The sequence below is a fragment of the Mycteria americana genome, chromosome 2, assembly GCF_035582795.1.
Source record: "Mycteria americana isolate JAX WOST 10 ecotype Jacksonville Zoo and Gardens chromosome 2, USCA_MyAme_1.0, whole genome shotgun sequence".
NCBI classification, from domain to species: domain Eukaryota; kingdom Metazoa; phylum Chordata; class Aves; order Ciconiiformes; family Ciconiidae; genus Mycteria; species Mycteria americana.
In genome coordinates, this window is record NC_134366.1 from 98,316,904 (window position 1) to 98,332,636 (window position 15,733).

The window sequence follows — 15,733 nt, forward strand, 5'->3', positions numbered from 1 at the left end:
CCTTCCTTTCAAATACTAAAACAACCTTCCCAACCTAAAGTTAACCCTCAAACCCTGAAAAGAGTAATAGACAAGCAAAAATACCAAGACTTTGCAAGATTATTATTTTCACTCTCTGTGAAAGAAGACACTTCTTCCTATTTTATAATATTCACCAATTAAAGTCAGGCAAAACTGACTGGTAGTTTCAAGGCAGAGTCTCTAAAGGACACCAACATTTGAATATGGAAAATATACCCCTCTCGGAGTGGCTATATTAAATTCCCTTTTATAGGAAACTGACTGCTCTTTTCTGTGCCTCGAGAAGTCTGAGAATATTTTCCAAAATATTTTACATGAAATTGCCTGCAAATCCCAAATGACATCAGTGCTACTCATTGCACTGAGTAGTTAAGTAATTACATTAGAGATCTAACGGCTAGATTATCTCAATCAACTTGCAGGGAAAAGAAATGGGAGTGTTTATTGGAGAAAGTGCTGAGGAGCCTGGGTGAGTTAGAAGCCTGTCCATCAGGGGGTCTCAGCTTCATTTGATTCTGAAATGGTGTTCACTGTTTATTGAACTCTTCCCCTATTATTACAATATCACGGTTCATACTTGCCATGGAGCCTAAGAGGACTATGTATCCTTCACAGTTACTTTTCCTCACTGGGTTCCTTCACCCTTTATTATTACGTTTCACCTTTTCAGGCAGCATTACAGTTGATAAGAGAGGTGAATTTTGGACATGGGCCTTAGAAGTAGTTGGACGATGGATTTGGCTTCAAGTCAAAGAGTTTAACTGTAAATATATACTTCATTCCTGATTAAGTGAATAACACCTACACGTAAATGCCTTGCTGAAATGAAGCCTGAATGGCTCTAGCTGTGAAGCTTTCGCTTTGAGTAAGGAGACATATTGCAAGGTCTCTTGAGATTCCTTGTAGCGGCATCTTCCTAGCGACGAAAACAAGCATTTTATGCAATGGCTTATCTAAAAAAAGGCAAGAAACAACATGGAGAAAAGTACTTTCCTAAGTCTTTCCTGACGGTGTGATTGTATATACCTGGTTCTCCTGGAAAGCCAGATAAAACACTTGTAAGTCCGTAAAAAAGGTAAAACACTTGTAAAACCACGTACAGAGAGAGGCAGCTAGTTATGAGGTACTTATAAACTGGAGTCTTGGGTTAATCACTGCCACTACTGATGAATCAGGATCAAAATGTAAGCCACTTACTCTAAGGAAAAGAAACGTTTCATTATGGCTTGGAATATTTGATGTGCCTACATCGGGAAAGCTCTTAAATTCAACAATGTAATGTATTATCCGAATAATATACATATTTGTGCACAAGTCAACTTTGCTGAGGATTTTACAAGAGCCGAAGGTTAACCAAAGGCAAGGAAGTGGTCACTGTCTCACATTTGTTCTTCTTTTAAATAAGGTGACCTTTTTCTGGATGATGTTTTGGAGTCTTCCTTTTAACATTCAGGTTTCCCTTCTTTTTGCATTTTTGCAAATTTTGTTCTGTTATAACTGAAGTTAATGTTTTCATTTCTTTTGATAAATAGTCTGCATTTACTGAATAGCTGTTTTGCTAATAAGTATCATTAGTCACGACACTTGTAGACACTAGGTTCTGGAGATTCCAGATTGGGACACCATAGGATCACCTGTTATGGGATGTTATCATTACTGCTATTATTACTGCTATGATACTTCACTTTGTTTCAAAGTATGTCTACTGGTTTCTGCTGTGGCATCTTCTTATATCAAAGTGTCACCTCTGCTGTCATCTGGGGAAATTGAAAATCAGTGCAAAATTGCATAAATAGTCCTTTTTGAAAACAATTGCTTTTCATCAGCCAAATCCCAAGCATTTTTAGAAAGGCTTTTGAAAGAATCAAGGCTCAAACAAAAAGAAATTTTATGGAAAAGAAGAAAAAGCTCTGTTTAGCACGCTGTTCGTTGCATTAGCATCCCTAAATGGCGTTTTTTTCATTTATGTTTTAAACAGTCCCAAAATGAAGCAAGTATGAATCTGCAGACTTTTCAGGATTTCTCTCTCTCTGGAATGTAATGCAGAGCTCAGGCCTATTTCTAAATTTTACTTCTTTGAAACTTGGATTAAATGAAAGAGTGAATTTTTCTAAGTAATTTACAAGAGTTAAAGCTATCCAGAACGCCTCCTTTCAATAGAGAAACGTAAACAAATGTCTACTGCTAGAAAGGCAGACTAAGTTAACATGTGATTTTTGTCTCTTGTAATGTTTTCTTTTACTGCAATACTTACCACATAGCAGAGCAGTCAAAATTCACTAGGAGCCATTTGTGAGGATTAAAGTTAAATGAATCTGCAAACTGAGAATAGATAAATTAAAAACAGAATTATGAAGGAGAAAAGGATCCATGTGCTAATGAACAAATTGACACTTTGTCAATTGTCTGAGTACACCTTAACTATGAATGAGTTCCTGAATTGGGGCTTTATAGATGATGTTCATGCTGACGGTACCTTACTTGAAAACTATTGTAGTTAAATCTTCATTTATTTTGGGGATGGAATTCAGGTCAGGTGCACAGCTAGGCTATTGGTATTATCAACATTTTGAGCATTTGCTAACAATTACACTTTTCAGATACGTATGTTATGGAAAAGGATATGTCTCAGTGTAAACGAAAAAAAAACCTTCATGCTCCGGAAAATCCACTGTGGTTCATATCCCCATTTCCACAAACAATTCACTAAGCTTTCTATTTCCAAGAATATTAAACATATACACACCAAATTCAGACATGGAGACAAATGATATATTTAGTTCAGAATCTGTGTATCATGTTCATTCATAAAATTACAACTGACCAGGAAACGGTCAGGTTTTTTCCTGCCAGGGTGTTCTCTTTTAGCATTTTTTCATCTAAGTCAAAAGAAAAACCAACACAGAAGAAGCATTCACAATACATGTTTATATAAATCACCTAACAGTCCTGTTTTACTTGACACGTGTTTAGGTGTGGCATCAGAGGAAACCCAGGTAGGTGTGATGGCCATTGTGTGGGAAAGGCCTTGTCCGTGTTTTGTGTGTTAACAAAGGCAGAAGCCATCAGCCTTAAAAAAGAGAGATGGGGGCCTGGCAGCACCAGGGTCTGTCTACTCCATATAGCACCCTTCTGTTCTCATTTCCTCCTCATAACCTTCCCTGTCACTTGTAAACAATGAACAATTGCTCTCATAAGAGGAGATTATCTGTCTGTCGGTCTGTCTGTCTATACATCTATCTAGCTATCTCCCTGTCCTATGTAAGGTAAGAAACCTATTCATGGTTGTTAAATATTTACTCCTATGACAAATGCTGGCCCAGACAAGATATGCTGTTTCATTTCCTTCAGGAACCAATAACAATAATTTAAAAAATATTCCCCCACAGGAAATTACAAGAAGCTTCATTTGCTGATAAAAAAAAGACAGAAAGAAATGCTTTATTTGTCAGGGGGGTTCCCTCCTCTTCTTCATTAGTCACTACCTATCAGTGCTGCGTTTAAACTTCTGCCTTTACCAAACAGTAATATTTCCTCCACTGACATGGAAGAAAAGGACTTATCTGACCGTCTGAGGGGAGCAGCAGGAAATTGAAGTGTTCTTATCTAAGCAACTGAATGCCAAGTAGCTCAGCAAGGGGGAGGGGAAGGAACAGGAGTGCTGTTGGAGGAATATTTCATTTAGCTCTCTTGGTTATTAAACCCTGTCTGTTTGAGATACAGCTACTGGCTGTATCCTATATGACTTTCAGGATGGAAGCAAAAAATCAGACATAATGAGCTCATGGCTCATTACTTTGTTGAACTTCTTCTCTTTTCTTTTTTCCTTTTTTGTCTAATGTAGAATTAGGGTGTTACAATATACTTAATATAATATAATATAAACATGCCTTTTTGGATATTTGGGAAAAAGTTCCTCTTTTCTATTTTGTAAGACACTTTGTTGATTCACTATGACTTGCTGTTCTGAATGACAAACTTTTACATACTGTGGTAACTTGCATGCTCCCAAAATAAACCAGTAAAAATTATGTAAACCAGTAAAATTATGTAAACCAGTAAAAATTATGTAAACCAGTAAAATTATGTAAGTAATGTAATAGAACATACAGGGATTTGTAGTGGAAACTGAAGTGCAGCATACTCAGAGATTCTAGAAGAGCCATTAATGTTGGATGCATAAGAAACACATAAATTCTATGGCAGAGCAAGGTTTTAGCAGGCTGCTAGAGAAGAAACACTTCATTCACCTCCACTCCGTTTAAAAGATGCCGGAATTCAGGGCAGATGAATGCACTCCCAGCATAGGCTGCATCAATATGCATCCAGATATTTTCCTTAGTACCTAAAACAAAAAGGGGAATTGAAAGGGAAATAAATTAAACAGCAGATTAAAAAGCCCTATTAATTTGCATGAAACCAAGTGCCTGAGAGATTTTTTCTTTCGTGTTATTATTTCCCCAATTTAAAATTAAATTAAGAGATGAAATGTTTCTACCATCTGGGTTTCTGTTAATACATAAAGAGGTATACATAACACATTCTTCTTCCTCCCCACTTCTACTGGAACAGAGTCCTTGCATGTCTAGGTTTATCTCAGTAATATTAAGCAACATAAAATATTACATGGTTTTGATGTAAGAACCATTATAAAATACACTTTAAGAAGACGTATCTAGAGAGGTAGTTATCATTTCTAAGGTAGTAAAACTATCTACTTTAGCAAGAGGAGCTAGAGTTTTAGCTGTGCTCCCCACTTCTAACTCATGAATCGCAAACACAGGTTTCTAAACAGCGTTTTTTCCATATTGACACGTGTGCATGTGCATGCTTTTGAACTATGTGCAGCAAACTATTTATTTCAAGGACTGAGACACTTATGCAAAGGCAAGCATTGAAAGGTTAAGAAAGTGCTAGTTTTGATTAGTCACTGAATGGTTTCTGCAGAACTATTTTAGCATACGAGCCCCTCCTGTATTCTCTGTAATTCAGTATTCACACTCTGCTAGAGATCACCTCTATTAATGCACACGGTAACAATCCTGGTCTAAGAGTCGATGACTGAAGCCCACATAACATCTTTACATTGGGCACCAAATAATTCTGATGGGTATTTCCACATACAGAGGTATATCCATTCAGATCTGCAATTGGGCACCGAGTTCATGCTGGAATTTGCATTCTTGTGAACTACATTTTCTTTTTGCATAACTGTCTGGAAAAAGCTAATAAAATATTATTCATAACATCCACGACTTAGGTTTATTTGAAAACATGTTCAAAGTTCAAGTGATTATTTCTTTTTCAGTATGCTTGGTTTGAGACACTGCCTTTACTTCATAGGACTACTGCTCGTGTATATTAAGAAGAAAATTCACCTGCACACAGAAAAGCTAGGATGAGACTTATGATTTGAGTCGTGCGCAATCCTTCTGCTGGTCCCTGCTGCACAAGCAGGAAATCATTGAGAGCAACTGGTGAAACACACATGACTAGTTGCTACACCTAAAAGTACTGGTGTCACTATTTTATTAGGTCAGGTCTACAGGAAGAATAACCTGAACAGCAAGATAAGCTCTAGCTGCTAAGCAGACTACTAGAAACCTTTCTAGAAAGGAGGGTTGGGAGAAACTGAGTCTCTGGGGCTCGTGCCGAAGGGCGGGAAACCTCACACAAACCCCAAATGTTTTAGGCCCCACCTGGACAAATTAACAGAAGGTCAAATCTAGCTGTGTTTCTATGAGGCCGCTTCCAATTGCTTATAGCTATAAATTTCCTGTTCTAAAGGTACCCTTGAATAGATACGGTGCGCTTCTGTTGCATTTTCATCAGCCAGCAAGTGTGTGCTTTTGGCCAAGCCTTGCTGCAGACTGGAGCTCGACACAACAGACCGTCACACAGAAACACTTCTGAAGAGTCCGTGACTCGGTCGCTGTGTTAAACACCCTGGCACTTGTCCTGTTTTCTTGCAAGAGGAAGGCAAGCAGGGAAGGGAGGGGAAGGATTAAGGAGAATACATGGGGATTTTTGGTGCCTATTTCCCTGCTTTTTATAGTCGTTAGAACCAGACAGAAACAAAACACTTGGTGCAGAGGAGAATTAGAGTTCAGCTTTTCCCTCATCTTCACCGTTGCTCTAGATATGCTTGCAGGTAGAAGGGCTTGAAGAATGTTACAAACTGAAGCCCTTACAGTAACATTTAACTGACAGTGTTCCAAAATACACCACCCCCCCCCCCCCCCGAAAAACCCCTTGAGGCAATGTCCTCTGTACTCTTTAACAGTCTGAGAATGCAAGCTTGCTGCTTGACCTAATATTAGAAAGAAAACTGTAACTGAAGGTCTCATCTGTAAGTAGCCTTATTGAATTTGGACACTGACGCTGCACAATGCCCTGGAAATGACTCAGCATGGCTTAAACTGGTATCTGCAATTTTAGAAAGCAGCAGCAGAGACTTACAAATAGGACCCAGTTCTACCAGTTTGTCAAAGGAGCAGCAAGGTGTGGTTCCAAGTGTTGCACAGAACTGCAGAGCCAAAAAAACAAAGGCAAAAAAAATTAAGTGTTACAACAAAGAAAATTATCAAATGACAAAAACTGTCTGCACAGGCGACAATAAACAGAGCGAACAGATGATATAGGGCAAAATAAATTGATTTTAGCCAATACCTGTCCTTCAGGGGAACTCTTGCGAATCTAATCCTTTTTTTCAAAGCTCCCATGAGCGTCCATTGAGACGGATGCATAAAATGGAATGTTAATGCAAAATTGACTGATAAGTCATGTAATATAGTCACAGTATTATACCAATGCTATGTTTTATATATTTTCTGTGTTCCACATGCTTATCATGGGGCCCAATACTAACCTCACATATGCAATTATCATCAAAATGCTTGGCAGTTTATGCTATATAAGCAAGCTCTGAACTCGAGCAACTTAAAGGTGCTGGAATGGATGATAAAATGTTAGTGCCTGACTTAAAGAGCCACAGCTCTCTGGAACAAAGACTTGTAACTGATTTGAGCTCAGTGGATCTGCAGCCTGGGACCTGTTCACTAGTAGCCTATGTTCACTCTTAGGTTTGCAAGATTGTTTCCCAGAGAAACTTGTTCTCCCAAATTCATCCTCAAATACTGCGAACCGTTCTTCCTTCATTCTGTTACTGTCTCATTTGAGGTATCCTGCCACATGACCAGTGGGCCAAAAGCAGAGGCAACGTAAGTGCTGAAGTTTCACAGTAGAAAGAGAATACAACTAGGTGACAATGAATGAGCTACAGTAATTTACTGGGAATATGAGGGGAGAATTATAACCCAAAGAAATAACTACCAAGTCCATATAAACTGACATTATTTTATATTTCATTGCTATACTTATGCTTTAAACACCTTGTCTCGTTTTTGTAAGCGCTAATAAAGGCTGGGTCTGGTCTTTGCCTGGTACTGGATTTTTACCTAATAAAAGACACTTTACAGTTTAAATAGGCAAATAAAGTATGCTGGTTTTTAGTCAGAGTATTGAAGTACAAAGGAATTAGATCACTTATCCAAGGTCACACAGAAACTGTAGTACAGCCAGGAGATGACTATCAATATGTCAAATCCAGAATTTGGGGGTTTTTATTTTTGTACTTTTGGTTACTTTTTCTGCCAAGTACACTGTCAATGCAGTATCTTTTGCTTTCGCTGTTTTTCCCTATATATCTGCAACGAGCCACATTCCTCTGGCGTGTGTGTGTGCATACGTCCCTCAGTGAATTCATGACAGGCCTATAGGAAGACAAAGGAACACCTAGAGGATACCTGTCCATCCACTAGACCTTTCAAGAAACAAATGTACTGTCATAGCAAAACATAGATACAATTATACATTAAAACTCCATACAGTGCATTTTTGTCTCACAGCTCCGTAATGAGTAGGTACGCAGGGCCTTTGGGTTCACTGCTCTCCCTTGTAGCAGCAGGATACCATCAGGAAATGTTTGCAGTGGTTCCTTCTCTGTATTGGACTTCTCTGGCTCATCCAACGTGCCAGGTAATACCTTCTGTTTCTTAAGCGTCTGCTTAGTTTGTCCAGTACAGTTGGTCTTCATGCTATACTAGAGAATGTCCTCATTGAAGAGCAGCATGTGCTGTTGTCATTGCTGCCTTCGTTGTGGAGCTGCTGCAGGATGGGGCCATGTTGCTGGTGGCCAGCTGAGAGGTGCAGCTGGTGACGACCGTGTGGGGTGGGGTGGACTTTTGGCCTGTTCTGTTACAGTCATCGTGATGTCAGTAAGCACTTCTGTAGCAAAGGATTTTGCTCATGTTTAGGTTACCTGACGTGGCCTTATCTGCTTTCAGCTTTTAGTCTTTCTCTCTGGCACAACAAGCTTTCTACTTCTGAGAAAAATGATTTCATGTCATTATGCCAGTAGCAACTTGTTTGCCAAAATCCTATCGTCTGTTTCAGCCTCATACCATGTTTCACTTGCCAGGTGTATGCTCTTTTCTATTCTTCTAGCTTGGACATTCATATGCTGTCTCCCCTGCATTTCACGGGTATCTCGTTAATTCTAGGAGTTCCCGTTACTCCAAAGTTAAACGATGCCAGCTCTTTCAGGAGGGTCTTTTTCCCTTCTTTTTTAAAAGGTGATACGCATTAGCACTAAGTATTTCTGCTCAAATGAAACAAACTGCTTGATAGCTGCCAATATTTTACCCTTTTATTTGTTCCCTCGAACACTCATCCTCATGCATAAGTTGTCCCCTCACGCATAAGTTGTCACTCACTTTCAAGCTAGAGATTCCCTTGACTTTTTCACTTCTACCAGCTAGTGCATATTGGAGACTGTTACAAACCATCTACAGTCACATCTTGAAGCAGGCCTGTACACGTCTCGGGACTATCAGTTGGTTTTCCCTCTGGAGGTTCCCTTCCCTTAGTCCTCCCAATAACTTCTCATGAAGTTTTAACATGTTTGTTTATTTTTGCTTTTCACATTTCCCATCAAGCTTTTTTTTCCTTCTTTTCATTCTGTGAAACGAAGCGGCACCAGCATGCTAGAAAGGCCCTACAACTTGGGAAGAATAATCTGATTATGAGACAAAGAGTTGGATAAATGTGATGGGATTTTCATTTGCAAGTTCCAGGTTTTTAGAGAATTCATGCAAAGTGAGAGATGGTTGGTTTACTACTTATTACACCAGATTTCGCAAAATTTCTAGGAAATCCCACACTAACATAAACACCCAGTAAAAAGGGCAGGTGGATATGTATTCGAAAAGCCAGAGATTTAAAATTATACATCCCAAGGATATTGAACTAATTCAATAATCTATTGCTAGAGAGGTAAAGCCTCTCTCTTAAGTACACTTTTGAACATTTCTGCATCTATATTACCCCATATACCTCAGAGGTGTTTAAAATTGTTGTAGGGAGCTGAGTTTTTCTGTTTAATGGAAAGTATTCAGATAGTACTCAATTCATCTGAATTTATGTACACTCTTAGAGGAAGTCATATCCTGCCTTTGTATAGGGCAGACCCGATTAAATGTAGTCATATAAAACCCTGACAACATTTTATCCCTGACAGCGCATATGTTCCCCCAACTTCACAGTTACAGCAATATTAATAACTATAATCATGTTTCATTGCACCAATAAAAATATTGGCTATGGGAAAAGTCATTATTAAAGTAAGAAAGGGACAATTCAGTATTCTTCCATATCAAGCTACTAAGAACCTGCGTTTCAAACAAATACACTTCCGAAAATGAGAAGCACATTGAATCTATCGTTAATAAAATTTTGCTGCTAACACATTCTTCCCTCAAAATAATCTAATCTTTATCTATACTGGGCCTTCCCATATTCCTGAGACACACGAGAAGAACAGAATAATTACAGTGCCTTGAGGTACATTTATGACTTCTCTGGAAGTTTAATCGTTCTTTGAGGGAGGTTGCTTTAAAAAGATTGCAGGATAGTTTTTTTAAAAGGAATAAGTTTCCTGCCTTTTTTTACTAAGAGGGCATGCATGTACGGAGTGAAAAAACATTTATCGCGTTATTGTCTGCCTAAGATGTTCCCACAGTCAGGAGAAACCTGCATTTCATCTTTGGCTGAACTACAGATCTACAAATGGTGTCACAAGAAATGGAGGATACCACGATGAAAATCCTAATTTTTCTATATACATAAAGAACAGGGGTTAACCCATGGGATTGGAAAATACCCAAATAAAGAGTGCACTAGAGACATAGCTCTGCTTTTATACATATACTTTAGGACAATATGGTGCGGACTTTCTGACAAGATTAGAGTGAAATTATCTTGGCTAGTCCAGCAATTAAAATACGGATGGAGATTTCACAACAGAAAGGTACACATTACTGTTATTAGTGTTGTACTGCAGTTAAAGGATTCTCCTTCTCATCAGGATAAGGAGTATGTTGCTTCAATGAGAGCTTATATGAGTTCAAACATATGCTTAGTTGTTTAAATAATGGCTTATTCTGTAAAGTATACCTCAGTTTCTAAAGTAATTTTGTTGTCCTCTCTGCAGGTGTCTCAGCCTCAAAGCTGCTTGTTTTAATTCTCAGAAACCACCTAAAGTGGCAGCATCCGCTCTTGTCAGGACTCTCATTACCCCGCCTCTGTACTACACATTGAATCTAACTCAATTTGTAACCTGTATAACACCGGCAAAATCACATTTGTGCGAAGGGCGGGGGACAGGCTGCATCACAGAAATGGGGCTGATGGCTCCGTATGGCCTGCAGGCCTTATCCTTTTCAGGTTGTGCACTTCAAATTTGACTCAGCCCTGGTTGTGAATACAAAGCAGCTAAAACGTTTGCGTCAGTCATCTCATGTATTACTTTCCTGAAATCAAGAGCTATGTCAGGGAACAGGCAGGAATCTTTAAGATGCCTGAGAGCAATGATTCTCAATCCTTTCAACTGGAAGACCTCCTACAGCCTTTGAAAAAGATGTGGACACGTTTTGCACAGTTTCACCACAAAGCTTTTCATCTGCTTTTCATTAGCTAAAGTGAGGCAGAACTTTCAATGTTCTCCTACTAGGTTTATTATTTCAGCCCTAAGGGGCAAAGGAGTCCAGGAAGGCTGGACATTCTTTCAGGAGGAAGTCCTAAAGGCACAAGAGCGGGCTGTCCCCAGGTGCCAAAAGACGAGCCGGCGGGGAAGAAGACCGGCCTGGCTGACTAGAGGGCTCTGGCTGGAACTCAGGAAAAAGAGGAGAGTCTACGACCTCTGGAAGAAGGGGCGGGCAACTGAGGAGGACTACAAAGGTGTAGCAAGGCTGTGCAGGGAGAAAATTAGAAGGGCCAAAGCTGAGCTAGAGCTCAATCTGGCTGCTGCTGTAAAAGACAACAAAAACCACTTCTTCAAATACATTAGCAGCAAAAGGAGAGCTAAGGAGAATCTCCAGCCCCTAGCAGACAGGGGAGGGAACACAGTGACCAAGGATGAGGAAAAGGCTGAGGTACTTAATGCCTTCTTTACCTCAGTCTTTCATAGCAGGGCCAATTGTTCTCTGGGTACCCAGCCCCTGGAGTTGGAAGATAGGGACGGGGACCAGAATGGAGCCCCCATAATCCAGGGGGAAAGGGTGAGTGACCTGCTGCACCACTTAGACACTCAGAAGTCTATGGGGCCTGATGAGATCCACCCGAGAGTACTGAAGGAACTGGCAGAAGTGCTCACCAAGCCCCTTTCCATCATTTACCAGCAGTCCTGGCTAACTGGGGAGGTCCCTGCTGACTGGAGATTAGCAAATGTGACACCCATCTTCAAGAAGGGCCGGAAGGAGGACCCGGGGAACTACAGGCCTGTCAGCCTGACCTCGGTACCGGGGAAGCTGATGGAGCAGATCATCCTGAGTGCCATCACACGGCATGCAGAGAATAACCAAGGGATCAAGCCCAGCCAGCATGGGTTCAGGAAAGGCAGGTCCTGCTTGACCAACCTGATCTCCTTCTATGACAAGGTGACCCGCCTAGTGGATGAGGGAAAGGCTGTGGATGTTGTCTACCTAGACTTCAGTAAAGCCTTTGACACGGTTTCCCACAGCATTCTCCTGGAGAAACTGGCTGCTCATGGCTTGGACGGGTGTACTCTTCGCTGGGTAAAGAACTGGCTGGATGGCCGGGCCCAAAGGGTGGTGGTGAATGGAGTTCACTCCAGTTGGTGGCCGGTCACAAGCGGTGTTCCCCAGGGCTCTGTGTTGGGGCCAGTTCTGTTTAACATCTTTATCAATGATCTGGACGAGAGGATTGAGTGCACCCTCAGTAAGTTTGCAGATGACACTAAGTTGTGTGGGAGTGTTGATCTGCTTGAGGGTAGGAAGGCTCTGCAGAGGGACCTGGACAGGCTGGATCGATGGGCTGAGGCCAATTGTATGAGGTTTAACAAGGCCAAGTGCAAGGTCCTTCACTTGGGCCACAGCAACCCCATGCAATGCTACAGGCTTGGGGAAGAGTGGCTGGAAAGCTGCCTGGCAGAGAAGGACTTGGGGGTGTTGGTTGACAGCCGCCTGAATATGAGCCAGCAGTGTGCCCAGGCGGCCAAGAAAGCCAATGGCATCCTGGCTTGTATCAGAAATAGCGTGGCCAGCAGGACTAGGGAAGTGATCGTGCCCCTGTACTCGGCACTGGTGAGGCTGCACCTCGAATACTGTGTTCAGTTTTGGGCCCCTCACTACAAGAGAGACATTGAGGTGCTGGAGCGTGTCCAGAGAAGGGCAGCGAAGCTGGTGAAGGGTCTGGAGCAGAAGTCTTATGAGGAGCGGCTGAGGGAGCTGGGATTGTTTAGTCTGGAGAAGAGGAGGCTGAGGGGAGACCTTATTGCTCTCTACAACTACCTGAAAGGAGGTTGTAGCGAGGTGGGTGTTGGCCTCTTCTCCCAAGTAACAAGTGATAGGACAAGAGGAAATGGCCTCCAGTTGCGCCAGGGGAGGTTTAGACTGGATATGAGGAAATTTTACTTCACTGAAAGGGTTATCAAGCATTGGAAGAGGCTGCCCAGGGAAGTGGTTGAGTCGCCATCCCTGGAGGTGTTTAAAAGACATTTGAATGAGGTGCTTAGGGACATGGTCTGGTGGTGGTCTTGGTAGTGTTAGGTTTACGGTTGGACTCGATGATCTTAAAGGTCTTTTCCAACCTATACGATTCTGTGATTCTGTGATTTTCTCCAACGCAGTTGGTTGCCAGCTTGCACTCATGAGAACGTCTTGAGGAAAACTGCAAGAGTTTACTAAACCACCATTCAGTATTTTACGAAACAGCAATCGTTCACAAACTGTGGGTTAAGAAACATCGCCCTTGGCATCTGGACATGTCTCGAGAACGCTTCTTCCAAATGGGAATCTGTGGTCAGGATCTAAGTGTTAACTTCTACTGAAAAGATGGCTCCTCTGTCAGTCTAATTCTGATTTATTGTTTCCCGAGGGAGTCTGGATACAAACAGTCTGCTTAATATCCTGCTGATCATCGTTTAGAAGAGTCATTTCAGCTAGAATCAGAGAGATTTCACGCTGGGCCTTTGTTCAGCAGCAAGGCGATCATGTCACAGCAGCTTTATGCTGGATGAGGTGGTTGAAGTATACTGTACTATATATATGCCAGCTGCCATAGATGAGTGTTGATTTATGAAAGACAGCATAAAGCTCACTTACACACATTCAGGTGAACTAGGCTTGAATGCAGTGGACCCTACATCTGAATTTAGCGGTGCTTAACTTAGTGGTCTCCACATTTGAGCATCCCGGTCAACATTCATCCAGCATAGAGGCCTGTCTCAAGCTGGCAGCATAGGGCCCAACTGAGAAAGGCATTTACGCATGTGCTTAACCACCGGCTAGGGTTTATAATGAATGAAATGGACATGACTTCAGCACATGCTTTACAGGTTCCCCTTAACTGGTGGCCAGATGAAGGGCTGCGCATCGGCCACACTTGGATGGCCGCACTCCACAGTAAATCGTGGCAACTTTAGTGCCTCAACACCCAACACAATTAAGTGCTTTGTTTGCACGGTCTGCTTGTTTTACTATATGAAAATATCTCCGTTTCAATTTCTGCAAAGGTATTTTGAAAGAGACAAATTAACACAAGTCTGAACTTAGAAATGAAAAAAGGAAACAAAAATAGAGTTCTGGGTACACTAATTGGCAATAGCCCTCACTGAACAAAATAATATACACATTACTAGTGCTAACAGATATTGATGGTGGATAGGAATTCAACGACTCGTTTTAAAGACAATGCCCCTCCCAAAAAAAGGCTGACTGCCAAATCCTACGTGCGTAGAAAGCAAACCTATAATTACCAGATTGCTGTAATGAGAGAACCTGTTTCACATCCAGCAAATGCGCCCCTGATTCTCCACTCACCTCTACAAGCAAAGCGCTTCTATCAAGTTCAGTATAATGATTCCTCATTTATTCATTAAATATAAGAGGAGAATCATGCCTATAAGGCATTGTAATTTGCTTGCATTTTCTTTCTAATCCCCTACAAAACTATGTTTTGCTGATGAGGGAGACTGCATCAGCTTGGATGCAGCCAAGATCTCTTCATTAGGAATGATGTCTCTGCTGTCACAAGTCTCTTCAGGCAGAATTTCTCCTGTTAAACTTTTTGCTTGGATGTTGAATCACTCCCCTTAGTGAAGGATCAGCGAATACAGGGAGACAAGGAATAAAGTGGCGTAAGGTGTTTCCTTGGCAATGTGCGCATCTTTGTGACCAGAACAAAATAAAATAGCACCAAATTACTCAGGAACAAACGAAATGGAAAGGCTTTTGAAATCTGCAAGCCAGAAAAGGGAGCGCTAATACAGTGCATGGACTGCTGCTCTGCATGACAGAGAATTAACACACCTTTTGAGTTAAGAGGCCAACCATAAGGATAATGAGATTTAGTTTAATCTAAGCTGACATGTTTTATGTATACAAATAAATGGAAGACCTGGCACAGGCCATATTAACTCAGACTGAGCCTCTACTGTCTTTGCAAGCCTGTTTTGCACAGCTAAGCAAACAGAGGAAGAAAAACAACTGTTAAATCAGCCTTTGTAAAGGTGCCACTGAATGCATAAACCAAAATTTTTTCTTTCTTCTTGCTACACACAGAAAAAATATTAAGGAATTAATATTTATGACAGGCAAGTTGCATTTTTTTTGTAATGGACAAAAGATGAGGAAAAAACACATTAAATTTGTAATTAGTGCATGGAGATGTGATATAGTGCCGTACTTGTAATTGTTTAAAATTAACAGTAAGATAAACAACTAGAATCTTATCATAGATATTATGAGATGGCACCATATAACAGAGAAATAAAACATGCCTTATGGCACATCTCCACTTCAGTAGGTGCAGCCCACAGAAGAAAGTTAATTTAGGCAGCCTTACAGATGCTTTGTTTCTCAGTCAAAGTCTTATTATATTGGAAAGCAATTGGTGGGATGTACTTGGTCATCCCAAGGACTCGCTAGTTCTAGGCAGGCTAGAAATTAGCAGCATTCTGCACATACGCAGAAAAACACCTTTCACCCTAGTCATCCTCATACTGCCTAAAAACAGACACTAAAGGTTAATAACGAGAAGAGTACAAAGATGACATTTTCAAAAGAGCTTGGTGAGACTTAAGCTTCTTTGTCCTATTTGGCACTTACCCATGACTATAAGCAAGCTTAATCTGCTA

General features: G+C 41.0%; 1 protein-coding gene across 5 annotated transcripts in view; it reads right to left on the minus strand.

Moving 5' to 3' along the window:
• The window catches only part of DDC (dopa decarboxylase), a 56,859-nt gene that overhangs the window by 19,419 nt on the left and 21,707 nt on the right, over positions 1-15,733 (minus strand). For all 5 annotated transcript variants that reach the window (XM_075495657.1, XM_075495655.1, XM_075495658.1 and 2 more), the window contains 3 exons: positions 6,481-6,547; positions 4,272-4,366; positions 2,276-2,343 (listed from right to left, as the gene is read on the minus strand). In XM_075495657.1, coding sequence (XP_075351772.1) covers positions 2,276-2,343; positions 4,272-4,366; positions 6,481-6,547 — 230 coding nt within the window. The remainder of the gene's footprint in view (positions 1-2,275; positions 2,344-4,271; positions 4,367-6,480; positions 6,548-15,733) is intronic.